Genomic DNA, 27498 nt, shown 5'->3' on the forward strand with positions numbered 1-27498 from the left:
GGCATTGGGCGCATCTGTGTGTACACTCGCGGTCGAAAAAATAGCGATGCTAAGAAAGGGAAGTTTGCTTCTTTAAATAAAGCATTCATTTTAATATGCAGCTATAATATGCGCTGGTAAGAGCTATATAGTTTAATATGTTTTTAATAATTTATTTATTTTTTTTTTTTTTGGAATTAACAAATTGTAAGTTTTCTTGTAAGCCGCAGGGTGCCTGTTATTTGGTTGACCCCACCTGTGGGCCGTTGTGTGTGCGTTGGGTGGGTGTCCCTGCAGCCGATCGTGCTCGCCAAGATCGGGACTCCGGGAGGCGAATGGAGGCCAACGGAGGCCGGGTACTGGTCCACCACAAGCGAACAACTCAATGAGGCAGCGCACATGCAAGTCAAAACATTGGAGCAAAGTCTGCGTTTTGGTGGACCCGAACCCGCTGGCCATATGGTGCCCCCGCTCTCATCAATTCCGACTTGGGGCCCTGTTCCTGGCCCCAGCCTGTTTCTGTTTCTTTTAATTTTTTTTTTAGCTTTTTTTTTTGGCCAGAGATCTCGGAGTGCCGTCCACGTTGGCTGGGCTCATTATAGATGCAGCGCCGATTTGTTTTGTTGTCCCCCCATTTGACTTTGAATTGATAGCATCAGGCAGCAAGCAACATCCAACATCCAGCATCCAACATACAGCATCCAAGTGCAAGCTCCAAACTGCGTCCATCGGCGGCTGCTGCCCAGTTTTCTCTCCGCAGTTGGATTTTCCATCCTTTCCGTCTGCCTTCGAGATATATACATATATATAAATGTATTTGAACAATTGAGTGTGCTGCGCTTGCGCTTGCCCAGTGCAAATATTTTAGATTCGCATAAAGTTTGCATAGTTTTTGCCGCAGCTCCCCTCCCGCTTCTATCTCTCCGGATTTTTTTATGAGCGGGCACAGTGGGTTTATTAGGGTAAAGTCCATATTTTAATTGCCTGTAAGGTGCAAAAAAAATATGCCAAAAAGAAAAAAAAACAAATTGGAATAATTAGATAATAAACTTAGGAACCAGATTTATAATTATAATGGGATTTCTCCCATTCGCGTCCACTGTTTTATGGCTGCGTGTGTTGTCCACGCACTCTTTGCACTCACTGTGGCTGTTGTTTTTTTATTTTCGTTACTTTCCTGTTCCCGTGTCCGTTTGCGTTGTCTTCACTGTGGTGCGGTGCCTTGGGCTGTTTAGCTGCGCATTTTTATTTAACATATCATTTAAAATTCATGTAAAACACATGTAGCTGGGCTGCGGGCTGCTTTGCATACGGTGGGCATAAAGTACGAGCCGGCGGACAAAACGAACAAACGGACAAATGCACGCAAAAAAATACTTGTCACTAGTTGGTGCTCAGATCGTTTAAATAAACAGTAAGTTTGAACCATCAAAAATATATGCACTTTTTGATATGAGTTAACCTATTTTGAAAAAATGTATTACTAATATTATCATGACTAATTTTCTACTGTTTTTAATAGCGAACAAGAGGTAACTTCAATTTTAATTCTGATATATAATCTGCTTAACTAATATAATCCATAACCAAGTTGCGTAATATTTTTTTCACAGTGTGCGGACAAAGAGACAAACGGACAGTGCAGCGGACACATCACACCCAAGCGCCAGGAGGGATCGGTTGGTGCCTCCATCAGGGGGTGGGGCAAGGGGTGTGCAGGTGGGTAGGTGGGTAGGTCCAGGCAGCGAATTCATAAGCCAAAAGCAAGAGGCCTGTATCTGAAGTCGCATATCTGGATGGGCGAGGATATAGAGCCATCGTTTCGTAGGTTCCATTGGACGCGATGAAGATGTCGCTTGTTGCTTGTTGCATGCTGCATTTAATTTGTAAACAAAGTCTTTAGTTTATGACTTGAAGTTTTATTTTAGCATATCTAGGCTCCTCCCGCTAGCATTTTGTTGGCAAAATTTGTAAACAATTCGGAATTCCAGAACGCATCATTGCCAGCGCAACAATTTGCATATGTGCAGGGGGGAGATCGCTCCACTGCGATCTGCTGGGATGTGGTGTAGGTATGGTGTATCTGTAGTGTATATGTGGTGTGTATATGTGGTGCATATGTGGCATCCGGACAGAAGCCATTGTTATGGCCTGGAGGTTGACCTTTTGGCCCCCGTCCGCCGTTAGCCCTGGCAGCCGTAACAAATCAGCAATGACGTGCCCCGACACTAAATGCAATTTATAACACTTTTTTTTTGCCTCCCATCACAGACCAGCCTGTCTTGGCCGCCACAATCTTTCGCCTGCGAAGATTGTCAAACAACTTGACTTAAAGGCAACTTAACGAGCAGCCCCCCCGATGAACGATGAACAATGAACGATGTACGATGAACGACAACTTCATCATGGGCTCTCGACGTGGTCGCTTCAGCTTCTTAGCTCCTCGAATGCTGTCATCATCAGCATCAACACACGATGGACTCGTGGTCCCATGGACTCCAAAGAAAAAGAAGCCATCAAAAGCGTTCAGCCAGCGAACTTAAAATGCAACAAGATGGTGGTGCTGTGGGGCTTTCGCCCAAAAAGAAAGTAAGGAGTGCTCCTTACCTCCAAAATGCTTCATTCCGAGTTGACAATTTTCATGTTGCTCTACATAAACGAAAAATAGCATGAAGAATAATACTAAATCACAAATCATCAACAGGTTTTTATGTTTATGCAAAAATTCGGAGGGCATGAGTACATTTGTATGATAAGTATGTTTTATTATCATAGATTATTTTCGATAAAAAAAATAAAAGCAAAAAGCAGAACATACCCTCAGTATACCCAGGCTTTATCAAACCGATTATTGCTTGATTGTAAAGTATATAGTACCCATAGCTGCCCAATCCCAAATATTCCCTTTCACACAGCCACCCACGACAGCGAACTGCACTTGTCTGCGTCTTGGTTTTTATGAACGCTTGGGCTTTAAAATAAAACTACCGCGACATTCCTCAACTCTTCCCCAACATTTCACCACCCACTCCGCGCAGCTTTCTCCGCACATGAATAATGCAAATACCCGAGAATGCGAGAGCAGTTCAGATATCCACCCAAAAAAAAGGCAGATTTAGCCTTCACACTCACCAAGACAGTGGGGCAAACTGAAATGGCACAGTGTATAATTTGTAAATACTTAATATATGAGTATTGAAATCAATTTCCATAGTTTTCTGGTGCTTTGTGGTAAGTAATAGGATTTTTTCAGTATTTACCATATTTATTATAATTTACCTTAAGTTACATATGAAATAATACAAATATTTCATTTATAGTCGCTTAACAAATGCAAATTTGTTCTCAGTGTGGTCGCAGCTGGGCTTAATGTGCCATAACTCACCATACACCCACACACTGGCACTGTGACACTAACAGGGGCACACATACACACACTCCCACACACACACACTGGCACAACACAAGGACATCGCATCTCATCTAATATGACCGCCCGTCACTCATTAAGCCGTCGCTGTCGTCCGCTCTTTATTGTTGTTTATGTTCCTATATAGAAAATGCTCGTAGCCGGCGGTTATCGGGGGCCCAGGAAATTGCGATTTTTCATTTCAGTGTTTTGCTTTTTATTTTCGGCGAAAATATAGAAAATGTTGCCACGAGGGGGCGGGGATGCGGGAGGATATGAGCGCATCAAATTTTGTCAAATTTTTCGTTGCTGTTGCTTGCATTATTTTAGCAAAATAATTAACACGAACCATCCATCCAACCATCAGTCATTCAGTCTGGTTATCCGTTCCAAGTCCTTCGTCCGTTTCAGAGATGTCAGACATTGGATTTATAATATAATACATTTCTACAATCTTTTTCTTAGTTTTCTTTAGTTTAGAGTGCTTAGAACTTTGTCTTAATATAAGTTCTATAAACTTTTGACACAAGTTTTAAGTTTGATTTAAAAGCACAAATTAGTAATTGAAAAATTCATAAGAATATTATTATTAAAAATCCATTTTCTGCTATTTACAAATGCCATATATTTGTCGCATTATTGGGCAGCACTGTTTTGATCCTGTCCCGTCATCCTGGTCCTTTGCCTTGAGGCATTTATTTATGGTCCTTCCTAAGCAGCCGCATTATATGCAACATTTTGTCGCCTTGTGATTATTTTCGGCATTTTCCCGGAAAAAGTGGGCGCTGCCGTTGTGGCGGCATGGGTCCTTTTCGGGGGCGTGGCAACTGCACCTCATTTCAGTTGATTGCTTTGGGCTCGAGGCTCTTGCCAAGTTGATTTTTTATTTGTGCCTGTCGCCGTTTTGTAGCCATCATCATCAGCACCATCATCATCATCATCATCATCATCTTAGGGCTTGTCTTGTCTCCTCCAGATGAGATGGGGATGACTTGAGTTACGATAAGATGAGCTGGGATGGCCGGCCACATGTGCACATAATATTTTAGTGTCCTTTTACTTATGCACCACCCACAACCACTGCCACAACGAGTTTCCCCTCCCATTGTTCCCTTGTTATTTGCTTAATTTTTAATGGACCAGCCTGTAAGTAGGCAGCCATATTTTTGTTTTACAACCTGAGCCACTTGGCTTAATTGAAAGGCGCTGCTTCCTCCCAAGATTTCCAGTTCAGCATTAACCATTTATTTTAGTGCTAATAGTTGGAAAAGTCACGAAACGACGGACTGAACAAAAACTTACCAACTTTTAGGCTCCTTTTGGGAATTAGCGTACTGCAATTTTGCTGCTTATAGGCTGATTTCTAATTTAAAACTGGTTTAAATTTAAGTTGGTATATGAAAATCGGCTGAGTGCCGCATACAAATAATCCGAAACATTTACTTTATATTTATATATTGGTTTTTCTAATTACAAGTTCTTATTTACGCTTAAGCCTAAATATTATAAAAATATTAAAGAAAATGCATTTCATTGCCTATTATTAAAATATGCATTTGTTAATAGCCAATGAATATATATAAATATATACATATAATAATAATAAAATAACTCCGTTTGAGACTGAGGGAAAATAACAACACGACTTTAAATTGGATCCGCTCTACATACCTAACCAATTTTCTCATCAGCGCCGCAACAATAAATCACTCATAAATTAATTAGACATTAGCCACACAGTTTTTCCAAGAATTTCATCGGAAACAAATTGATTAGCAGCGTGTGTTGCTCGAAACTTATATAATGGAAGCAAAATTATGTTAATAACTGATGGTACAAGAACACGAGCATGAGCACGAGCGTTTCGAGGTTACATCTATGGGATTCCCCCCAAAAAACGAGTGACCAACGAAGACCAAAACCGCCTTCATAAATTATTATGACATTTGTATGCCCGACCAATTTCCAAGTGTGTGAACACGTGTCGGAAAAAGGTAGAGAAACTAGAGTAAGATGGCTTCCACAAAGAGTAAATGCTCTTTCAATAGAAAATTAAAAACATATTTATGAAAAATATTAATAAATATACAATAAAATGGAATCTTAGCCAAAAGTAAAAATATGTATATATGTGTATATATGTATGTGGGGACAACATTTTGAGTAACTAACAAAAAATACATGACTTATATTAGTTTTGTCATGGGTGGTCGGCCAATGACTACATTCGCATTTTTATTGGCATTACGAAGAGCTCAGCTCTTTGCGGTTTTGGTAAACACACAAGCATCAAAAAAAATCCCCACAATTATCAAGGCGAAAAAATCAATAAGCCCATGTGCTATCTGCTATTTTTAAAATTTATTTAAAACCAATGGAGCATAGAACAAGTGAAATAAGCCTTTTTAAATCTTTTTAAATCGCTACGATTTCCCACAGGTGCCAATCCGTCTTACCCAATTGCGCAGATATCTCACTGGGTGATCGTAAAATCATTTGACAAATTGGATGGCATTTTGCGGCACAATCACACCGATGACAGCAGAAATGCCACTAATTATGCCAATCAGCGGGAATATCACTTCGATCTCGATGCTCAAGTGTCGCATGGCAGTATTACTACTCTGGTAAACTTGATTTTGTAATTGCGGTCGAGTTACGCGATCGCAAAAGTGGTTTTTGTAGCCCCCTCGACGATCCCAAACTAGTTTTTTTTTTTTGGGTCCAGTTTCCCCATAGTTTATTGAAGATGTCACGATGATGTGTTTATTATGCGGGTGCAAAAAAAAAAAAAAACACATAGATATTCTGCAAAGAAAGAAGTCTCTGTGTTCGCGATGCACAACAATTGTTGGCTTAATTTCGCTTTCAATACGGTTTTAATTAGCGCGCTTTGGTCGTAAAGCCAAACTTCCAAGACAACCGAATGTTTTTTGATCTCAGCAGACGACTTCCTTCGATTGCCCTTCACTTTCGCAGATTATGGCCGTAAAACAATGATTAAATTTAATTCCATTTCGTTTCTCGGACTCTGGCACGTTTCGCACTTGGCGAGAAGGTCAGGGTCTGTGATCCAAACTTAGCCACCTTATTTTCTGCCGAGTAATCAAACAAGTAATAAGATCACAGCCAGCCGGCAAACCTTCGAATCTTCATTGATCTCCGTCGTTTTTGACGCATTAACGCACATGTCGAAAGAGTCCCCCCATTGCAATCTTCAAAAAAAAAAATATATTAATTTGGAGCTGCATCTAATGTTGGCCCAAGTTGGGCGACTGTGAATGATTTTTCCTGTTTTTCGATTCTGTGTGCTTCAGCTAATTTTCCGCAGGCAGGTGCACAAAGTCGGTCACTGCGATCGCAAAATGCTCAACAAATTCCGAGCGTCGTTCTACGCGCTTCTCACTGTGTTTACCTCGCGAATTAAGCTGTGAAACTGTTTGCCTTTCGGCGAGTGTCTCTGAATTTACGGAACAAATAACCCAAAGCCAATGCGTTTCTTTGCATTCATGCCGATCTAGCATCGAGTTTTGTACACATGTATGTATATTTACAATGCACTAGAATATCATCAACAATTATAGCTTTAAAATGGTTTAAAAACATGCAAGAAATGTACAAAAAGCACAAACTGCTCGCACAGAAGTGCTGACATTTCCATCATAAAATAAGCTAATTACAAGTAATTAACATCAAGACAACATTTCGGCACTTGATATAAGATTGATGGTCAGTGCCACTCATAAATGGGCAATCCTATGATTTACTGATCAAATCGAAGATTCTGATGTAGCGGCACACACACCCACATCACAAGATTTCCAGTTGGGGAATTGGCCAAGAGCAACAACGAGTGTAAACAACGTTTTGTGGGGGTTTTGCAAAATGTTTAACGAAAATGCAATTTGGCAAATGTTATTTAAGAGCTCACCGTGCCCGTCTTATTTAAGCATCGTTTTTCTCACAACGATCGTCGCTGATTCGAACTCCAGACGTGGCCGAAATACATGGTAATCCAGTGTGCACAACATCCATGTGTGCCTCAAAAAGGGGGGTTTCAAAAAGAGTTCCAGCCTCCAGTTCGCAAGTTGCTTTTGCTGTTGCTGTTGGGCCAAACAATTTGTCGCGTCTTTTCGCTGGTTCCGCAATTGTTTTATGGCCACTGGCGAGGGCCGAGACCCCGGGCAAACATTTGCCATCATCCTCAAGCAAGTGAACTGCACAAATATTGAAAGAGCCCCTGCGGCAACGGCTACCAGAGAATACTCATCTATATCAAAGTGTAAACCGAAAAAGTGTGGGGCATAGAAACCTCACCTCGTACTGTGAAAAATCCAAGAGCAAAGCTAAAATACTTGAGGGCTGAGTTCCCATCTGGAATACACACCTCTATTAAGTCACCAACAAGTTTTGCCTCACAAATGCATAATCAATATCAATAAATGAATATACCACACTGGTTCAAACTTGATCTATTGTTTGGCAACCAAAAGAGAAAGAACGAAAACAAATATTTATTGGCTTAAAAACATAAATTTAAGATCTGACCACAAGTATAAATCTTTTGTCGCTCAACCTGATTTTTTGGTCAGGCTCTGACATTTGTTTTACATAAAGGCCAAACATGTATTAAAAAAGGCTTATAATTCATTGTGTTCTTGCTTTTTAATTACATCACGCAAAGCATAAATTTTCGTAATTAAGACGAAGAATGGTCAACCAACCACAAATAAAACTAGAGTCCAGACAAGGCAAGACATAAAGTCTAAAAATTTTCAGGCCTAAAGTTGATGATCGAAACGAGTTTGGATAATCTCAGTCATTCGCAGTGATTCATACTAGACACGACCAAAACACGACTAGTTGGCCAAAAGCATTGACCAGGTTCACAAATTTGCATAGTCTTAAAATAAAGTTCCTGGTTTTTTTGGGATCCATTTTCTGGATTTTAAAGCCCTGTAAAATGGAAAAGATCAAATCTAAAATGTACATAATTAACGGATTGAGTTTGTAATAATAATATGAAGAAGAAGTAGGAAAGTTACAATTTATTAAAATAAATTCAAATAAAAATATAAATTAAAGAGTTTCATGAGCAATTTCTATTTATATTATGCTTTGTCCCCACATACCAAAAATAACATTTTATTAGGCAGTTTTAATATTAGCATACAAATGGGCCTTTTTGGAAATAATTAGATTGCAAGCATATAGAATCATTTTGTTGTATATATAGTTTTAGAAGTACACTATAATTTATATTACGGATTAAATACTCAAAAATAAATTATTATAATATTTATCTGAATAGCGCCACATTCATTAGCTATTCATCACACTATTACTTAGTCATTTTTTATACAATTAAGTTATAAGCTCCATTGATGGACCATCTATCTCCATCTTTTCGACAAAATCAATCAATAAGCAAATATCCGAGTTGGGATAAACGAGTTTTGAGTGTTCCCTCCCAGTTCGAATATTCGTGAATAATTCTAGGTTTTAATCGCATAACTTTTGAATAGGTAGTCATCTAATACCTCGTTTTCAAATTACTCCACTTTTGATGATCTTGGTTGCAAAGTGCTTTCCCGATCATGCACGCTTTCAACCTTTATTATGAAAGTCAGTAAGTTAATAAGATAAGCTAATTTTGCGGAATGAGAGCCATAAAATCAGCTAAACCATATTTAAGCGAATAAATTTACCCATAAAATGTAAGCTGAAACTTTATATAAAGGTTATCTTTATAATTCATTCAGCCCAAGTTGGCGTAACTAATTCGAAACTGGATATCTTTTGGTGGGATACTGAATCACTTAAAATTAAGTTAAATTTAATTATGCCCCATTGGCCATATTATTACGGGGTATGCAGCGAGTTCGTTCTGGTGTCATACGAATATACCAAAATAGTTATGTTTAATAAGCAGTATCGATTCGAGTTTAAGCATCCATCGATTGATTTCCCCAAGCCCAATTAGCAGACTTATTGGCATATCTAAGACTCTTGGCCAAAGTCGGAGAACTGGTTGCCGAACCAAGCCGATTATGACACACGGCTGAACTTGCCAGGCGCTAAAAAGTAACTCTATTTAGCATACTCTCGGTAGGATTCAGTTGTACACAGACAAAAATAAGTAGTTTATAGTATTAAACTCGCAATAAATAACATTTGATTGCCATTCAATAGGTTTAAAACCAGTTTCGTTGAAGCTAAGAAACACAATGGCTTTCGATGTTTGGGATCCTAACAATGCAATCGTTTGACATGACAACTTATGTGAGCAGTTTTCGTGCAGTGTATAGACCAGACGACAATTTAATTGACGGAAAGGCCAAGGCCCGAAAAGGTTCTAATCAAGTTGATAAGATCGCCGCTTTTGTTATGCTACCTATGCAAATTCGCAACCCAAATTAATAATAGGAAAAAACTGGCAGTTTGGGAGGACAGAAATTTTGTAGTTGCCCAATCAAGCGTTGATCAAAACAAAACACCAATTAGCATAGGCCCAAAATCTTTTGTGGGTATAAAAACTGGAAACGTCCCTCTTTTCAACAACAGATTAGGCCCAAACATGGTAAGTTTCGGTTCTAGAGGGAACCTCCAACTATCCAGCCACCACCCATCTCCCCCATCTCACCCACTTATCCACACCAACTGGTTCCCATTGCAGAAGTTCTACGTCATTGCATTGGCCTTTGTCGGCCTCGCCGCCGCCGATGTCAGTCATCTGAAGTTGGGCCTGTCCGCCGACGGAGGCTATGGACTCTCCGCCTCTTCATCCGCATTCTCCTCCGCCTCCTCCTCGGCGGAAGTAGTGCCAGGTGGTGATTCCAGCTCGTACCAGCCCGCTGAATACACTCCCGAGCACTTGAAGTCCGCTGAGGTGATTCCGGGTGGAGATTCGAGTTCCTACCAACCCGCTGAATATACTCCCGCTAATCTCAAGTCAGCGGATGTAGTTCCTGGTGGCGAATCCAGCTCTTACCAGCCAGCTGAATACACTCCAGCTCATCTTAAGACCTCTGTCCCAGCTGCCATTGGAGCTGATACCTATGCCCCAGTTCCAGCTGCTATTGGAGCTGATAGCTACACCCCCGAGAAGTTCATTCCCCAGGCTGATCAGGAGGCCCACTACAAGTACATTCAGGAGCAGGAAGCTGTTGTACCCGGAGGAGATTCGAGCTCTTACCAACCCGCTGAATACACTCCCGATCACTTGAAGACCGCTGAGGTGATTCCTGGTGGAGATTCGAGCTCCTACCAACCCGCTGAATATACTCCTGCTTATCTAAAGCAGACCTCTTCTGTCGCTGTTGGTGCTGAGGTGATTCCTGGTGGGGATTCTAGTTCCTACCAGCCAGCTGAATACACTCCAGCTCATCTTAAGACTTCGGTGCCAGCGGCCATTGGAGCTGATACCTATGCCCCAGTTCCAGCTGCTATTGGAGCTGATAGCTACACCCCCGAGAAGTTCATTCCCCAGGCTGATCAGGAGGCCCACTACAAGTACATTCAGGAGCAGGAGCAGGAAGCTGTTGTACCCGGAGGAGATTCGAGCTCCTACCAACCCGCTGAATACACTCCCGATCACTTGAAGACCGCTGAGGTGATTCCTGGTGGAGATTCGAGCTCCTACCAACCCGCTGAATATACTCCTGCTTATCTAAAGCAGACCTCTTCTGTCGCTGTTGGTGCTGAGGTGATTCCAGGTGGCGATTCCAGCTCCTACCAACCTGCTGAATACACTCCCGAGCATTTGAAGTCCGCTGAGGTGATTCCTGGTGGGGATTCTAGTTCCTACCAGCCAGCTGAATACACTCCAGCTCATCTTAAGACTTCGGTGCCAGCGGCCATTGGAGCTGATACCTATGCCCCAGTTCCAGCTGCTATTGGTGCTGATACCTATGCCCCAGTTCCAGCTGCTATTGGAGCTGATACCTATACCCCTGAGAAGTTCATTCCCCAGGCTGATCAGGAGGCTCACTACAAGTACATTCAGCAGCAGGAGCAGGAAGCTGTTGTTCCCGGAGGAGATTCCAGCTCCTATCAGCCCGCTGAATACACGCCCGCTTACCTCAAGCAGTCGGTTGTAGCTGCGACCGCCGCCTCTGCTGTTTCTGGGTCAGATTCCAGTTCCTATCAATCCGCCGTTGCCCAGACGAGTTACGTTCATAGCCAGGGCCAGGCAGTCGTGGCCGGATCAGCTGGCAGTTCCTACCAGAGCGCACAACCCATCGCCGCCTTTGTCCAACGACAGGCACCAGTGGTCATTGGAGCCAACACCATCACACCTGCCCATCTGTACGAGGAGCCCACCTCGAATGGCATCGAGGAGTTCAATGCCGAGACCCATGTTCCGGTGGCCATTGGCGCCGACACCATTACTCCTGCCCATTTACAGACCACCTACTCCAAGTCCGGCCAGGACACGCAGTACGCGTCGAACGGCGGCTATGTTTACTAAGTCAAATTACTGAGAGCCACAGAGTCTAATCTAAGCTTAGATTTATACATCTTTTTTTTAACACATGATATATCTTTAATTTTGGACTTGTAAATTATTGATATTTCTATTAGTGTGCAGAAAAACGAATAAACCCCAAGAGTAAAGTATTTATATAAAGAATGTTGAACCTTATTATTTTCTTTAAAACCCTTCCAACCTTTTTTCATTATAATTATACAGCATTACATGTGGTTATAAAGGATAACTGTTTACAGTTCTCGAAATGGCCATGGTTAATTGAAGTTTAAAGTTGCATCAACTTGTCGTCATGCATGGCATTTCCTGTCATTTTTACACTCAAAGATAATTCTTCAACGTGATCATAAATGCAACCTGCATAAACATGGATTTTAATCATTGATCATCACACAGACGATTTGAACGGGCTATAAATCGCATATACATTACCTTGCAGCTGTGATCTGTAACCTTAAACAAGTAATGTTTATGTTGCGTTGCTACAATGTTGCAAGAGAATGAATACATTTAATTTGTGATTATTCATTTGGATGATTCAATTGCGGCGGTCTAACTGAATTCATTGTACGCATTCTAGTGGCATCATTTTTTCTGACTGTGCTGCATTTCAAGTTCACGGGCAGTGGAAAGAGGGCCCGAGAGGCCCAAAGATGTGGCAGCAAGTAAAAGTTGTTACTTATTATGTAAAGCCAGCTCGGGAACTCGTAACTCTTGAGGTTGCCAACTGGCGTCTGTTCTCAAGGCCATCTTCTGCCGGCTCCACTGATGGGTTTTGTGTTTATGGGTTTTTAGAAAGTGCGAGTGTGTGGCTCTGTTTCCGAAAACACCACGTTCTGTGGCCCATTAATCTGTACGAGTGTCTCGAACGAGGCCGAATGGATCTCTGCAAATGGATATCTTTTTTTTTTTTTTTCTTTGTTTTAACCATGCCCATTTCTGCGGTTGGCTTAAAAACGAGAAAAATGGATGGATGGCTGTGCGGCGTATAATGTGTTAAATTGAATGTTAATTAGTGGAACCCCCTTAGTTGTTTTTTTTTTTTTTTTTTTTTTTGGTTCATCTTTGTGCGGCACAAGACCCCCAACCAACCCCTCGCACGCCCTGCGCTAATAAGGCAGATTGAGGAGCCCACGAAAAAGGTGTCCCAAAGTAGTTCACCCGCCGCAAACCCGTTGCGTTGGACGGAAAAATTATATTATCGTAAATGAGGCAAACCCGTTTGCATGTGCGATTTCGTTGGTTTATATGTTGAATTTAATTTTTATGTGATTATGTTATTTGCCGTTTGGTAGTTTGCCCATATATCGTATGCTCTTAACCCCCGCCCTACTTAGTGTTGCCATTTTAGCCATTTTATGGCTAAATGTGACACTTATTTTCGATTTAAGTAACTATTTGCGCAAATGCAGTTTGAAGTAGTAAGTTTAGTATCTAAATGTCTTATTTTATTAGTAATTTACATTGCACATTGCACAGGTGATAGAACCAATTGTAAATTATTTAATCATAATTTTTAATTGAAAATACTTACATTTTTTTTAAACTTTTGGCAATTAGCTGCCGACTTACATGTGTAGCTATGAAATCGCCCCCGAATCGTCCCTAAATCGCCTCCCAGGCAGCTGCTGTTTGTCTTGATTTCATGGTGACGTCTCTTGCGGTAGCTTCTTCTTGGTCCGCTGACCGCTTAAGCCTGCTCTGCTCCGCTTCCTCTTCTTCCTCTTCCCCGGCGTCTGACGCTTGTGCCGCCGCTGCAGTTGAACGGGCTCCGGCTGCGAACCGGGGATTTTCTTCAGAGCCGGCGAGCCGGCCGCTATAAATTGACAGTCGTCTCTAGGGACCGGCATCAGTCGCAGCCTCTAGCTCATCCAGCACAGTCGCTTCAAAACGCAGAAACCTCAACTCAAAATGGTCAGTGAAGGATTATTACACACAAGTTCAACTTGAAACAAGAAACTATTTTTTTGTTTTTTTTTTTTTTAAATTTAATTTGACTTTTTTTTATGGTGCTTTGTATATTGTGTTATAACGTGTGCAACTGTGTGTTGTCCTACTTGCAGAAATTCCTTATTGCCTTCGCCCTGTTCGCCTGCGTGGCCGCCGATGTGAGCCACCTGGCCAACGAGTACCTGCCCCCCGTCCAGAGCTCCTACGCCGCCCCCTCGGTGAGCTACTCCGCACCAGCCGTCCAGCAGTCGTACGTCGCCCCCAGCAGCGAGTACCTGCCCCCCGTGCAGACCTACTCCGCTCCAGCTGTCCAGAGGACCTACTCCGCACCAGCTGTCCAGAGGACCTACACCGCCCCCTCGGTCAGCTACTCCGCTCCAGCTCCCGCCGTTAGCTACTCGGCTCCCTCCGTGAGCTACTCTGCTCCCTCGGTCAGCTACTCCGCTCCTGCCGTCCAGCAGACGTACTCTGCTCCCTCGGTCAGCTACTCCGCCCCTGCTGTCCAGCAGTCGTACTCCGCTCCCTCGGTCAGCTACTCCGCCCCCTCGGTCAGCTACTCCGCCCCCGCTGTCCAGCAGTCGTACTCCGCTCCTGCCGTCAGCTACTCCGCCCCCGCTGTCCAGCAGACGTACTCCGCTCCCTCCGTGAGCTACTCTGCCCCATCGGTGAGCTACTCCGCTCCCTCCGTGGATGTGGGCACCCAGTACGCCTCCAACGGTGGCTACGTCTACAGGAAGTAGGGATCTTGAACGAAGAGGCCTGCAACTGAACACGAAAAAGTGTACATAAACACATACTGCCCAAATTAACCATCAATTATTTTTTTTTGTTTTGTGAACTTTGTTAACAACGAAAATAAACCGAAACTTCAATAATCCAAATAAATACTTTAGTTTTTCAATGGGCATCTAATAATCCTTAAAAAATATAAATTTTTTATGTGGATAAAAAAAGCCTTTTATAATTTATTGTAGAAAAAGATTATACATATATTAAATAGCACTTTATATCATATCTGTCCATATTTTCTTTATAGTCGATTCTGTACCAGGATACCAGAATCGCGCGACTTGAGTGCTACTGGGCTGCGGTTTAGGTGCGGTTTTGGCGCGGTTTTTATGCGGTTTTGGTGTGGTTCGGTTTCAAAGGCGGACGTCAAAAACAAGTTGTTAGTGGAACTATAAATTTATATAAAATTGATGTTTATTACTTAAAAGTAGACAAAAGAGGACACTATATAAGGCAATAAACATAGAATAAAGTTTATGAATTATATGTCCATACAAAGTAAAGAAGACTTAATGGCATCGGTTATTAGTTATTTAATAAATGGGAAAGCTAAGTTCCTTGACTAGTTAACAACTAGTTAACCTGTAGGACAAGAACCTAAACAATAAACAATAAGCATCGATTTTTTAAATAACGATTAGCGCTAAAATGTAATAAAAAGCTTTGATTAAGTCGCTGGGCTTTTTATGAGCAGCTTGCAGCTTTGATTAAACTTGGAAGCTGCGACTATTTTAAGCATATTCCAAAAGCTTTTGGTTTAGTTTTAGCTTAGCATAAAACTTGAATGTTTTCTTAGTTTAGACTCAAGATTTTTGGTTTTTTCAAAAACAATGACTTTAAGATTTTCTAGTAGATTTTTGCTTAGAATGCATGACATTTCTGAAGAGCTAAGGACTCAAGACTTTTTAAAAAAATTCTTATATTAAACTTTCAGTTCGTTAATATACTATATAAAACGATCCGCTTTGATGTCTTTTTTTATTGTGGTTTATTAACACCTTTTTGCTGTCAGACATTATTTTCTAAAATTTAGTATGCAATAAATTGAAGATGAACAAGAACTTGAATTCAAATGAAATAACATTTTACCTGTCATTATTCTTTCTTTTTGTTTATTGCATCTTTTTCATTATCGCCTCTTTGCTTTGCGCGATCCTAAATCTGAGATTCGATTTCGGTGTTAGTTTATTTATGTAAAATCCGGACGCTAAATTAATTTTTATAGTTCAGTTTTGGCACCTCCCCTCGCACCTACCATCAACCTTCAACCGATTTGCGACTATTTATGGAACCTTTGTGGTGATGCAAAGCAATTTCCGTTCCCCGGAATGGGAAAGTGAAATGAGCCGACTGCGAATTTATGTAATACGTTGATATGCCGTCTTATATATATGGCGGATTTGGGGCCCGTGGCCACATAGCCATTGTCGCCGTGCAAGCTTCCGGAGATCAACGCGGAGCTCAAGATGATGCAGCCATTGTGGGCCATTGTGGTCCTGCTTCTGCCCCTGATCCACGGAGATGTGAGTCACCTGCCCAAGGAATACATACCGCCACCGCCCAGTGGGGAACAGGAGCCATCCACACGGTCTGCCGATGGCCAGGAGGTCCAGAAGGATCCATCTGGTTTCTATCCCTCCACTGGACTAGCCCTGCCGCCGGGCTATGCCATTCCCACGGGCAGCAACGTTCCCGAATCGCCTGTCCAGGCGCCAAACTTCCCACTGCCCATCTATCCACCATTCTTCGGCTTCGGCGGAGCACCGATCGAGCAGGGAGGTGGACCCGGCATAGGGCCAGTACCATCGGCCTATCCCAATGGAGGTGCATTCCCGGGAGGTCCTCCGAATGCGGCCTTCCAAGTGCCGCCGAGTGGTGCTTTCGGTCCGCAGGCAGGTGGTTTCCCCCAGGCAGGTGGTTTTCCCCAAGCAGGTGGTTTCCCCCAGGCGGGCGGTTTCCCTCCTCAAGGAGCTGGCTTCCAGCCACAAGGCATTCCCGGCAATGGATTCCCAGCGCAAGGAGCTCCCTTCTCCCCACAGCCAGGTGCGTTTCCACCGCAGGCAGGTGCCTTTGGTCCACAGGGCATACCTGGCAATGGTGTCAACTATCCAGGAGCTAACTTCCCACAACAGGGAGGACCCTTCCCAGGAGCCGCATATCCACCGGAGTTCCTGACGAACCAGGGACTTCCGCTAACCAATGCCCAAGGTTCCTTCCAAGGACCCAGTCCCGCTGGTTTCAATGTGCCCGCGGGTTTCGGCGGACCTGTGCCCGGCCAGAATCCATATCAGCAATTTGGACCCGGTTTCGGAGGACCTGCTCCGCCGGGCTACTCCGATGAGTCGGCCAAGGAGCAACCAAAGGACGGAGAGAGGACGTTAGTGGCACCACCATTGGCCGATGATCCAAAGAGTGTGGCGGATACGGTGTACGCACCAAATGGCGGCTACGTTTACAAGAGGGCCAAGTAATTCGATGGGCTTTAAGGCCCCAAAGTGGGGTGTTCATCAAACATGTTCGCCATAAATTATGATCCATATTTTGTTTTGTATTTTTTTTGCTTGTGTTTTTATTTATTTATTGGCTCTGTTGGCCATAAAGCTGCAGACAGACAAAACGATTGTCTCTATGCTAATCGTAATCTTCGCCAAAACTGACTGATAGCCATAAACGAGACAATCTATCGCCGTGATTGAAACATATCTGCATACGTATGTTTTATGCATACCCTCGCCAGACAGCCGAATAGCCAGACATCTGTGTTCATAAACTACACATGTTGTCTTCAAAAGTCAATACAAGGCGATTAAAGGCTGGAATAAAAAAAAAAACACGATTAGTGGTTTGGGTGTGGACTAAAACCGAAGTCCTACGATAATTATGCACGCGGTATCTGCGATCAAGAAGTTTATTGAACTTTCAAAGTTTCTGGATGGAATGAACTAGGAACAAAATCGTACAAGAATAAAAATACACCACCACAATGGCTCATTAAAAATAATATTATTATTATTTCATATTCCAAAAGAAATCCAACAAAAGGGCAAATAAATTACCTGCATTTCCGCCCAAATGATTTATTTTCGCTTTACAATGATATCATTATTTCATATTCCAAAAGAAATCCAACTAAAGGGCAAATAAATTATCCGGATTTCAGCCTAAATGATTTATTTTCGCTTTAAAAGATTTCCAAGATTGACGTCACAGAAAAGAAGTTGAAAAAAAGCTGCCCTTCCAAAGGGCAAACATAATCGATTTAAGTTAATGATCTCTGTAAAAATCTCTGCAAAATTCGTAGAATTATCTGAACTATTTTTAGCTTCACAATATTTTTGATTTGCCAAACCAGTTTCTGACGTCAAAGAGAACATACACATATGATAATTATCTTCTTTCTTGGACTCAAGATGGTTATCAGAAAGGGGATTTTTCCATAGTTTTAAGCCAGACTTATTCAACTTCCATATTTGGCCAAACGTTTCAAAAGTCTATAGACTTCAACTAACCCGAATTGATTTTCTATTCATCTTTTTTTTTATGTCTCCACTGAATTATTTATATATGTGGCTGTTGATTGTGTTGTTGCCTGCGATTCGGTAAACACATTAAAAGCCTTTATAACATTTTGGTTTTTTTTTATGGCAATGGCAAAAGGGGAAGAGGTAAAAAATGTCTTTTTGTCTTCTGGGAGAGCTTTTGTCACCTTTTATGACACGCTTTATCATCTTACATCAGTTGGGCGGCTTATCTAATGTTTCACTAAATTTGCTAGTAAAATAATAGAAAATATGCAGTGCAGAGAAACTTATTAAGAATATGAGCATATTATTAGAATATTAGTTTAATGAATTTTATAATAGCAGTGGGTCTTTATTTATTAATTTTGTTTGGAGTGCGTAAATATTGCTTAACTATATAAATATAGATTATATATACCCTAGGGATTTTAACTATGTATCTGAATTTCTGGATATCTTTAATTCAACCTTAAGCCCTTCGTTTGCGGTACGTGCAAATCGAAAGTGGCTTATCGAAATCAATTCAGCGATTTGTGGCAATTTTTGGCTGGAATCGAACGGCGCTGAATATTCATCACGATCGTGAGCTATAGCTTTGGATATGGAGGCTGTTCGCACAGCAATTAGTCATAATTAAGGCAGACTGTGCCCGCGGCTGTCAGGGGCCCTCAACTTGACATTTTCTTTTGTGGACCCCAAATCTTACCTTGTTTTCAATTAGTCACTTTTCTGCGCTTTTTGTCAGCATTTTGGGGCGCGTGTTTGGGGCGCCAGATGCACAAGAAGAAGTTCGCATTCAAATGAATGGCCTCCCAAGATCCGCATAGTTGGGTTATTGTATTATTGTATTAAGTCGAAGCGAATCGCTTGTAAGCCCCATGACATGCCCATCATAATCTCCGACACACGCCTACGAGATGCATATGAAATCGTATCGAATCCATATCGAGATCCAGCCAAACAATCGATGGCCCCTGATTACCAATAACTTATGGCCCATTGAAAATGTCCGAAGGTTGGACACGTTTCTGCCACCGAGTTAGATCTCTGTGTAGATATGTATGAAGTTGGGAAATCAGCCTGGTGGGCCCTTAAACGATTTACATATTGCCATAAATTCAAAACATAGAGCTAAGACAATGGACGAAAGTCACATGAAAAATCTGAGACGCTTTTGTCTAGAGAATGTTGGGTGCTAATAAATTTTCTTTCTTCATGCCAAAAATGTTGCAAATGCATTTGCTTAACAGCAAAATATTTATAAGTTCACTACAAAAAAATCATATCAATAACTACTACTTAAGAATGCAATTTAGTTAGTAATCTAATGTAATAATTTCTTAGGCAATGTAACTTGTATTAGCTGCTAAAAACATAAGTGCAATGCACTTAAGCTAAAGTGGCCAAGGTGTCAATTGCTCAGATGAACACAATTCAAGCCAACAAGCGATTGATAAATATTTGGGCTTTGCTTTTGACATGGATGCACTTAAAGAAAATAATGTGTGTTATAGAAAACCCAAACAAAAAAAAATATGCGAAAATTATGTCTTAAATGATTAAAAACAGAATGTATTCAGCTGTTGAAATGGCATCGAAAAAGGTTCTATTTAATTTAATATTACAACAAAAAGTAATTCTTCAGCCATTAAATTTCACTTTATAATTTATGTTAATATTTATTTATTTTGTATTGCACACATTCTTGTAGCTCCTTGTGAAGCTTACTTTAAAAATGAAAAATGCACCATAAAAACTTGGATGTGTAACCGTGTATTTGGCCATTTTGGACTGTTTGTTATCACACAAAGTCTTTGGCGAGTGTTCGCTGTGAGTCGTGCTTTTGGCCATTTAATAATCCGCACCGAAATAAGATGTGTTTTGCATGATTTCATTGTTGGCCATCTGCATTAGCATTCCCCCGCTCCATGGAATTTTTAACATCTGGCAGATGGTAGATGGTAGATGGTATATGGCATAGTGGCATATCGCACCAATTAAGGGGAGAGCTGCCAACTATAAATGCAGACGGGCTTTGCAAGATGGTCATCAGTTAATCGGTTACGTTCGCTCGGTGCACCTCTAGCTTCCTCAGATTCAGTGACCAGTGACCCCCAGTGAAGATGGTAAGTGGCCATCTCAATTTCCCATTTATTTTTTTCCTTTTTTTTTTACGTGCCTTACCAAGTGATATGTTGTGTCTTTACTCTCTCTCTCTCTCTCTTGTCCAGAAACCCTTTGCCTTTATCGTTGTGGCTGCTCTCAGCTTGGCTGTGGTCAGTGGACGCCCGGGCGCCCAGTATCTGCCACCTCTGCCGGTTAAGGAGGTGTCCGCTGCGCCCAGCTTCCAGCAGCTGGTGCAGACTCAGCTGCAGCAGCACATCCAGTCGCAGATCCATCCCCAGGTGGAGTCCATTCAGGCCTCGGTTCCGCTGGCCAGCTTCACCATCCAGTCGAGTGGACAGCAGCAATATCAGAGTGCATCAGCTCCAGCTCCAGCTCCAGTTTCCATTCCAGCTCCAGCTCCAGTTTCCATTCCAGCACCTGCGCCAGTGGTAATCTCCGCTCCAGCTCCAGCTCCCGCCGCTGCTCCCGTAGAGATTCAACAGCCGGCTCCGCAAGTGATCTATGAAGCACCCAAGCCGGTGATTGCCACCCAGACGGCGGTGAAGAACGCCTATCTACCGCCCACTCCTGTCCAGCAATTTGTGCCCGCTCCGGAGCCAGTGGTTGCGACCATTGCACCACAGCAGGAGACCATCACGACCACTTACACAGCCCCAGCACCCGCTCCAATTGCCATTCCAGTTCCTGCAGTGCAGGAACAGCACCAGGTGATCCAGCAGACCTACTCCGCTCCAGCTCCTGCTCCTGCTCCAGTGGTCCAGCAGACATACTCCGCACCCGCACCAGTTGTACAGGAGCAGACTTACACCGCTCCCGCTCCCGCTCCTGTCCAGGCGGTGCAGCAGACGTATTCAGCTCCCGCTCCAGTGGCCCAGGAACAATTCTACAGCGCTCCGGCTCCTGTGGCTCAGCAGACTTACTCCGCTCCTGCTCCGGCTCCAGCTCCAGTTCAGGAACAATTCTATAGTGCTCCTGCCCCAGCCATTCAGCAGACTTACGCTGCTCCAGCTCCTGCTCCAGTCGTTCAGCAGTCGTACTCCGCCCCTGTTCCAGTAGCTCAGCAGACTTACTCCGCTCCAGCTCCAGCCGTTCAGGAGCAAACTCAGGTGGTTCAGACCTACAGTGCTCCGGCTCCGGCTCCCGCTCCAGTTGCTCAGCAGACTTATTCCTACCCCGCTCCAGTGGTGCAGCAAGCGCCAGTGGTTCAGGCAGTGGCTCAGCAGGCACCTGTGGCTCAGCAGAGCTACTCTGCTCCAGCTCCCGCTCCAGTGGTTCAGCAGACATACTCCGCTCCAGCTCCCGTGGTCCAAGAAACTATTCAGCAAGCTCCAGTGATCCATCAGGTTCAACAGAGCTACTCTGCTCCTGCTCCCGCTCCCGCTCCAGTGGTTCAGCAGAGCTACTCCGCTCCAGCTCCCGTTTCCATTCCTGAGCCCGTGCAGCAGATTGTGCAGCAGCCACAGTACAGTGGTTACTCCTACCAGACTCCTCAGCAGACTTCAGCGCCAGCTCCGGTTCAGGTGTCCCTTCCTGCTCCAGCACCCGTGGTGATCTCAGCTCCGGCTCCGGCTCCAGTTGCTATCCCTGCCCCAGCTCCAGTTCCAGCTCCTGCCCCAGTTCAGCTGCAGCAGTCCTTTGTGCCAGCACCACCTGCCCCCATCCAAGTGCAGCAGCCAGCCCAACCCATTGTACAGTACTCACCGCCAGCGGTGCAACAGCAGGTGACCTACACCCAGTCCGCTCCAGCTCCTGCTCCAGCTCCAGTTCAAGTGTCCGCTCCAGTTCAAGTGTCAGCTCCAGTTCAGGTGTCCGCTCCAGCTGCCATTCCCCAGCAGGCAGTTCCAGTTGCCGGTCCCGTGGAGATCGGCACCAGCTACGCCGCCAACGGTGGTTACCTGTACAAGTAGGATGCCCGTGAAAGGACCCCAGCGGAGGTCCGAACTCGCATCGAGTTGGGGATTCAACGATAATCGCTATTTCAGCTGAACAACTTAGTGTTACGTAGCCAATTTTTTAGTACCTTATCATTTTTGTTAAACAATAAATTGTTTTTGTTAAAAAAATGTAGTTTTCATGTAAATGATTTCATGTAAATGATAGATGATAGGGAGAAGTGGAAAAATAATTATTACCAATCACTTTTTTGAGCGATTTATTTCGAAACTACTGTTCAGTTTCGTTTCATTCAAAGACTTAATAGATAGAATTACTTTGCCATTTGAGTGCATAAAAGATACTGTGAAAAATATATCCCAGATATTTTCTATAAATCGTTAAATACCAGCACTTATCGCTAAACTTCATCTTCAATGTGTGACTTGAATTATGACCATTTCGCCAAACGTTAAGCCACCAATTTTGAAGTCAACCCAAAGCGGTTTTCAATTATAATAAATTAACAAGTAAATACATTATCATCTAATAGCCAAATTGAATACTAAAGCTGCTGAGATTTATTGATGTTGCTATTGGCAATTAATAAAGTGTTATTACTGGGCTCATTGGAACTTAAAAATAGTAGCATAATTAATTTGTTAGATGAGCAGAGAGCTAAATATAAAAGTACTAAATATAAAAAGTATATGACTTACAAGGTTACAAGAGGTATCAATGAAATATACAAGGGTACATCTTTGAACTCCATTCCAGTTGCCCCCACTGTAGGCCATTGTTTTCCGGGTAATCCCCCGGCAATGATTAATGGAGCAAGTGTTCAGAACTCGGTTAAAATTACTCCCCTTTGAGGGCTTTTGGTTGTACAATGTACAATGTAGCTCTTTGCCATTTGCCTTTGCAAAAATTCGGATTGCGCCTTGATGGATGATGGGTAAGTAAGTAAGACACGGAACCGACTTATGAATGAAGTTCAATAACGAGTTTCGTACAGCCCGTGTTTGCCATTTCTCATGTATCAACAACATCATCACATCGAATTGGTTTCAGATTCAGATTCAGATGGAGAATGAGAATGGGAATGGGAATCAGAATCAGCAGGGGAGTGAAACGGAGAAAAGTCGGAATATTATGGGCGACTAATGAGCTTCGCGGGCGAAAAGCTTCATTATTATGGTTCTTTTATTTTCTAATGTCGGGTTTTTGACGTATAGACGATATAGTTTGTATTGCCCATCGGTGTGCGTTTTGTTCTGGTTTTTGTAGCGCCTTTTGACATTCGTGTATCAAGTTGGCCAGACATTTTCGCTGACTATAAATAGGCAGATTGGCTGTGGAGAAGGTACTAGTGTTCTCACAACTTCGGTCCCAGCAACATGGTAAGCTCCAGCTCCAGCCAGAGTGATCCTGCGCTACCCGGAATATACATACATACATATATATATATATATTGGGAACTCTATCTAAACATGGCTCCTTTGTTTCTGTAATTTTAGAAATTCTTCGCTGTCCTCTCGCTCGCCCTTCTGGCTGTGGCCTCCGCCGATGTCAGCCACCTGACCAACAGCTACCTGCCTCCCCACTCGGCCGCTGCATCCACCAGCTACGAGTCCTACCAGGCCGCTCCCGCCGAGGCTGCCGCTGCCGAGACCTACGAGAGCGAGTCCTACTCCGCCCCAGCTGCCTCCTTCACCAGCGAATCCTATGCCGCTCCAGCTGCCGCCGAGGCCGCCGTTGAGACCGCCGCCGAGGAGACCTACGAGCAGCCCGCTGCCAGCTATGTGGCTCCAGTGGCGACCAAGACCACCTACTCCGCCCCCGCCGTCTCCTCGTACGCCACCTACTCCGCTCCCGCTGTGGTGGCCAAGACCTACTCTGCTCCCGCCGCGTCCGGATACTCTCAGACCTACGCCGCTCCCGCTGTTGTGAAGACCTACTCCGCCCCGGCTGTGTCCACCTACACCGCCCCAGTGGTGGCCAAGACCTACACCGCTCCCGCCGTGGTCAAAACCTACACCGCTCCCGTTGTGGCCAAGACCTACGTTGCTCCTGCTGTGTCCACCTACACCGCTCCCGCTGTGGCCAAGACCTACGCCGCTCCTGCTGTGTCCACCTACACCGCTCCCGTTGTGGCCAAGACCTACGTTGCTCCTGCTGTGTCCACCTACACCGCTCCCGCTGTGGCCAAGACCTACGTTGCTCCTGCTGTGTCCACCTACACCGCTCCCGCTGTGGCCAAGACCTACGCCGCTCCTGCTGTGTCCACCTACACCGCTCCCGTTGTGGCCAAGACCTACGTTGCTCCTGCTGTGTCCACCTACACCGCTCCCGCTGTGGCCAAGACCTACGCCGCTCCTGCTGTGTCCACCTACACCGCTCCCGCCGTGGTCAAGACCTACGTTGCTCCTGCTGTGTCCACCTACACCGCTCCCGCTGTGGCCAAGACCTACGCCGCTCCTGCTGTGTCCACCTACACCGCTCCCGCCGTGGTCAAGACCTACGTTGCTCCTGCTGTGTCCACCTACACCGCTCCCGCTGTGGCCAAGACCTACGTTGCTCCTGCTGTGTCCACCTACACCGCTCCCGCTGTGGCCAAGACCTACGCCGCTCCTGCTGTGTCCACCTACACCGCTCCCGTTGTGGCCAAGACCTACGTTGCTCCTGCTGTGTCCACCTACACCGCTCCTGTGGTGAGCAAGACCTACTCCGCCCCAGCTGTGTCCACCTACACCGCTCCCGCTGTGGTGTCCAAGGCCTACGCCGCTCCGGCTGTGTCCAGCTACTCTGCTCCCGCCGTGGTCAGCAGCTACTCCGGATCCTCCGGCACCGTGTACGGCAACAACGGCGGATACGTCTACTAAAGACTGCATCCCAAAACGAAGCTAATCATACGACCAGAAACTTTTTTTTTCTTACAATAAATCGAATATTCTTAAAACAGATAAATCTTTCATTTTAGATTTAAAAATATACCATTAAATGGATTTTTTTTAGACGACACGATTAGCTAACATTCTTATTATTCGAAATACTTGGAATTTGGCGGTTGATTATTAAGTTCTTTAGGGGGTTTTTTCTTATGACTAATTTATTGAATTGGTCGCAATACCTCGTTTAATATTCTTAACAAATATCATTTTCAAATAACAAATTTTTGGTTTTATATACTATTTTTAAGAGACTTCCTAAATGCTCCATATTGCTGACCTAATCCTAGTTCTTTGCAATGAAAGCTAACTTGTTTCTGGTTTGTCCAGTTCTACGTTGCTATTAAGTCATAAGGAGATTCCCCAAGAGGCTTAATAGCGTCTTCATATATCCGGGAACAAACTAAAATTACACCTATTGTTCTCAAAAGACAACAAAATATATTCGATATTCCTTAGATTTAGAAACAAAGCCTGCAGATAACCATAAAATTTAAATGTAAATAGCCTCTTAAAAAACCACAAAATGCTAGGCAATCGCAGATTTGATTAAAAACCTGGTTTCAAAGAAAAGGTAGTTATGCCAAAGTACGATTTTTGGGTATTATTTCGGCAATTAAGTTTATAGCACAGCTTCCAAAAATTGCAAATCAATTTTTTTAACATAACAATAAGTAAGGCCCACTTTCATTTCACCTTGTCTCCTTTAAATTCAATAAAATTGTCATAAAATCGCAACATCACAGCCAATTAAGCAGTCAACGGTCTCAAGACCTTTATTGCAATCCAATTTATGACTTTATACATCCATGAAAATGTGCTAGCAAAATGTTATACAAATCTGAGACCATTGCGATTGAGGAAGGAATGGAATCGTGAATGTCATAAATACGTACGAATATATCGTGCAAAATGATAAATAAACGCGTCTAGCAAACATTTATTTGCCATTAAAAGTCGAGCTTATTAATTATACGGATCGAGGTGGAGAAAAACAAAATAAAAAATAAAAAACAAAAAACAAAAAACCCAAAAACAACAAAACAAAAATCAAATGAAAACACCAAGATCGTGCAACTGGCAATGTGAATTTATGTCTGTCGTCAGGCGAGTCCCACTCTATACCCTCTATATACCCTATACGGATATACAATATACACCCATATGGCGAATTGGATGTCCGAATTTGCATTTCTGTTGGCTCTTTCCACTGCCTCATCGGGGTTTCTCTTGTGAATGGACCAAAGTGTCGTGTGTGCATTATATACATCCGATATATATATATATATGTATACCGAATATATATAAATCGAAATCGGGTTAATGTCCAAAAACTTGTTATGCGCAAAGCGAGAGCAGGGCGAAAATGGCCAGTGAGGCAAAGCCATCGAAAGGCGATGAGATCCCCAAGAATCAGGCCATTAATTTGGCAAAAGAGGAGCGCTCTTCCTGCAGGCTCAGGATATAAAAGAATGCTGCCAATCGTTTCGAAAACGCATTAAGCCATCGTCCGCAGGAGGAATCGCATTTCGGATTTCGGATACGCACTTTCCAGTCATGTGGAGCAAGTCAAGTGTTGTCATCTTGGCAATGGCGCTGCTAGCTTCAACTGGCGCCCAACCCGTAAGCCAAATGGAAATGGAACCAATGCTCACCACAGTAGCCACCAGTAGCAGATCCAAGCTGGTCATCGAGGAGTTGGAACCGATGCGGATTCACTTCGTCACGGAGCATCGACCCACATCGCTGGGCCAGAACTACTACCTGAAGCCGGGTGAGGTGGTGGGCAGTGTTGCCCTGGACTCGGGCCACCTGCAGGTGCGCCACGACCAGGACGACGGCAAGCCGGTGGCCAGCAAGCACAACATCCTGTTCGTGGCCTACGCCAAGGATCTGGCCCAAAAGTCCAGACAGCGCGAGTAATCACATCACATTGTTTTAGGGGGATTTTTGACAATAAAATAAATAGTATTACTAAGTGGTATTATCTAGCTAAGATACAGAATTCACATTTCTTGACTGTAGAGTTTAAGCGCATTATTACTTAACGTATAACACAATCTGTACGATATCTCGAAATTAAACCCACAATAAATGTTTGTAATAAGCACATTTAAATTTAGATATGTTTCAATATGGGTTGACCTTCACAAGTTATACATTTTCACAGAACAAAAATATAATAAAATAGCACATTTCCTTAAATACTAAACAAATTAGCAGCTTTTATGCGTAGAGATGACTCCATTTAACCGATCCCCAGTCAAAAGTAACCTGGCCAAGCAAGCCACATTAACTAACTATTCACCTTATTCAAGTACGCGTTCCAAAGCCAAGCCGTGTTTTTTACTATCTTGAAATACTCTTATTTGATCGGGTATAGTAGTTTCAGGAACTAGGAAATGTACTCTTTAA

At 43.4% G+C, this 27498-nt stretch overlaps 6 protein-coding genes and 1 long non-coding RNA gene across 8 annotated transcripts; 6 read left to right on the forward strand and 1 right to left on the reverse strand.

The window, feature by feature from the left end:
- Positions 1-78: 78 nt before the first annotated feature.
- On the reverse strand, positions 79-2946 carry LOC120322377. Its single transcript, XR_005562170.1, has 3 exons — positions 2798-2946; positions 2587-2628; positions 79-963 (listed from the first exon to the last, which is right to left on the reverse strand). It is a non-coding gene; the product is annotated as an uncharacterized LOC120322377 (long non-coding RNA).
- Positions 2947-9940: 6994 nt separating this feature from the next.
- LOC6524693 (putative testis-expressed protein 13C) lies at positions 9941-12020 on the forward strand. Of its 2 annotated transcripts, XM_039373432.1 has the most exons (3): positions 9941-9968; positions 10065-10718; positions 11166-12020. In XM_039373432.1, the coding sequence occupies exons 1-3, from the start codon at positions 9966-9968 to the stop codon at positions 11856-11858; spliced, it is 1350 nt and encodes a 449-aa protein (XP_039229366.1). In that variant the 5' UTR covers positions 9941-9965; the 3' UTR covers positions 11859-12020. The 2 variants fall into 2 exon arrangements, with proteins under 2 accessions (XP_039229366.1, XP_039229365.1); XM_039373431.1 differs by having other exon boundaries at positions 10065-12020.
- Positions 12021-13666: 1646 nt separating this feature from the next.
- On the forward strand, positions 13667-14711 carry LOC6524694 (cuticle protein 16.5). The gene is made up of 2 exons (XM_002100502.3): positions 13667-13790; positions 13940-14711. The coding sequence occupies exons 1-2, from the start codon at positions 13788-13790 to the stop codon at positions 14564-14566; spliced, it is 630 nt and encodes a 209-aa protein (XP_002100538.2). The 5' UTR covers positions 13667-13787; the 3' UTR covers positions 14567-14711.
- Positions 14712-16021: 1310 nt separating this feature from the next.
- LOC6524695 (annexin A7) lies at positions 16022-17154 on the forward strand. Its single transcript, XM_002100503.4, has one exon. It carries the CDS (start codon positions 16082-16084, stop codon positions 17084-17086), a length of 1005 nt encoding a protein of 334 aa, XP_002100539.1. The 5' UTR covers positions 16022-16081; the 3' UTR covers positions 17087-17154.
- Positions 17155-19732: 2578 nt separating this feature from the next.
- LOC6524696 (skin secretory protein xP2) lies at positions 19733-22511 on the forward strand. The gene is made up of 2 exons (XM_002100504.4): positions 19733-20262; positions 20368-22511. The coding sequence occupies exons 1-2, from the start codon at positions 20260-20262 to the stop codon at positions 22168-22170; spliced, it is 1806 nt and encodes a 601-aa protein (XP_002100540.1). The 5' UTR covers positions 19733-20259; the 3' UTR covers positions 22171-22511.
- A 920-nt stretch (positions 22512-23431) lies between these two features.
- LOC6524697 (paternally-expressed gene 3 protein) lies at positions 23432-25096 on the forward strand. Its single transcript, XM_002100505.4, has 2 exons — positions 23432-23535; positions 23653-25096. The coding sequence occupies exons 1-2, from the start codon at positions 23533-23535 to the stop codon at positions 25015-25017; spliced, it is 1368 nt and encodes a 455-aa protein (XP_002100541.3). The 5' UTR covers positions 23432-23532; the 3' UTR covers positions 25018-25096.
- A 90-nt stretch (positions 25097-25186) lies between these two features.
- On the forward strand, positions 25187-27195 carry LOC6524698. The gene has a single exon (XM_002100506.4). It carries the CDS (start codon positions 26641-26643, stop codon positions 27004-27006), a length of 366 nt encoding a protein of 121 aa, XP_002100542.1. The 5' UTR covers positions 25187-26640; the 3' UTR covers positions 27007-27195.
- The last annotated feature ends 303 nt before the right edge of the window (positions 27196-27498 follow it).

This window comes from Drosophila yakuba, chromosome X (genome assembly GCF_016746365.2).
Source record: "Drosophila yakuba strain Tai18E2 chromosome X, Prin_Dyak_Tai18E2_2.1, whole genome shotgun sequence".
In the NCBI taxonomy this organism is placed as follows: domain Eukaryota; kingdom Metazoa; phylum Arthropoda; class Insecta; order Diptera; family Drosophilidae; genus Drosophila; species Drosophila yakuba.

What these genes read in the sequence shown, in the direction of transcription:
- LOC6524695 (XM_002100503.4), top strand. Translation starts at nt 16,082, where the DNA reads ATGATGCAGCCATTGTGGGCCATTGTGGTCCTGCTTCTGCCCCTGATC.
- LOC6524698 (XM_002100506.4), top strand. Translation starts at nt 26,641, where the DNA reads ATGTGGAGCAAGTCAAGTGTTGTCATCTTGGCAATGGCGCTGCTAGCT.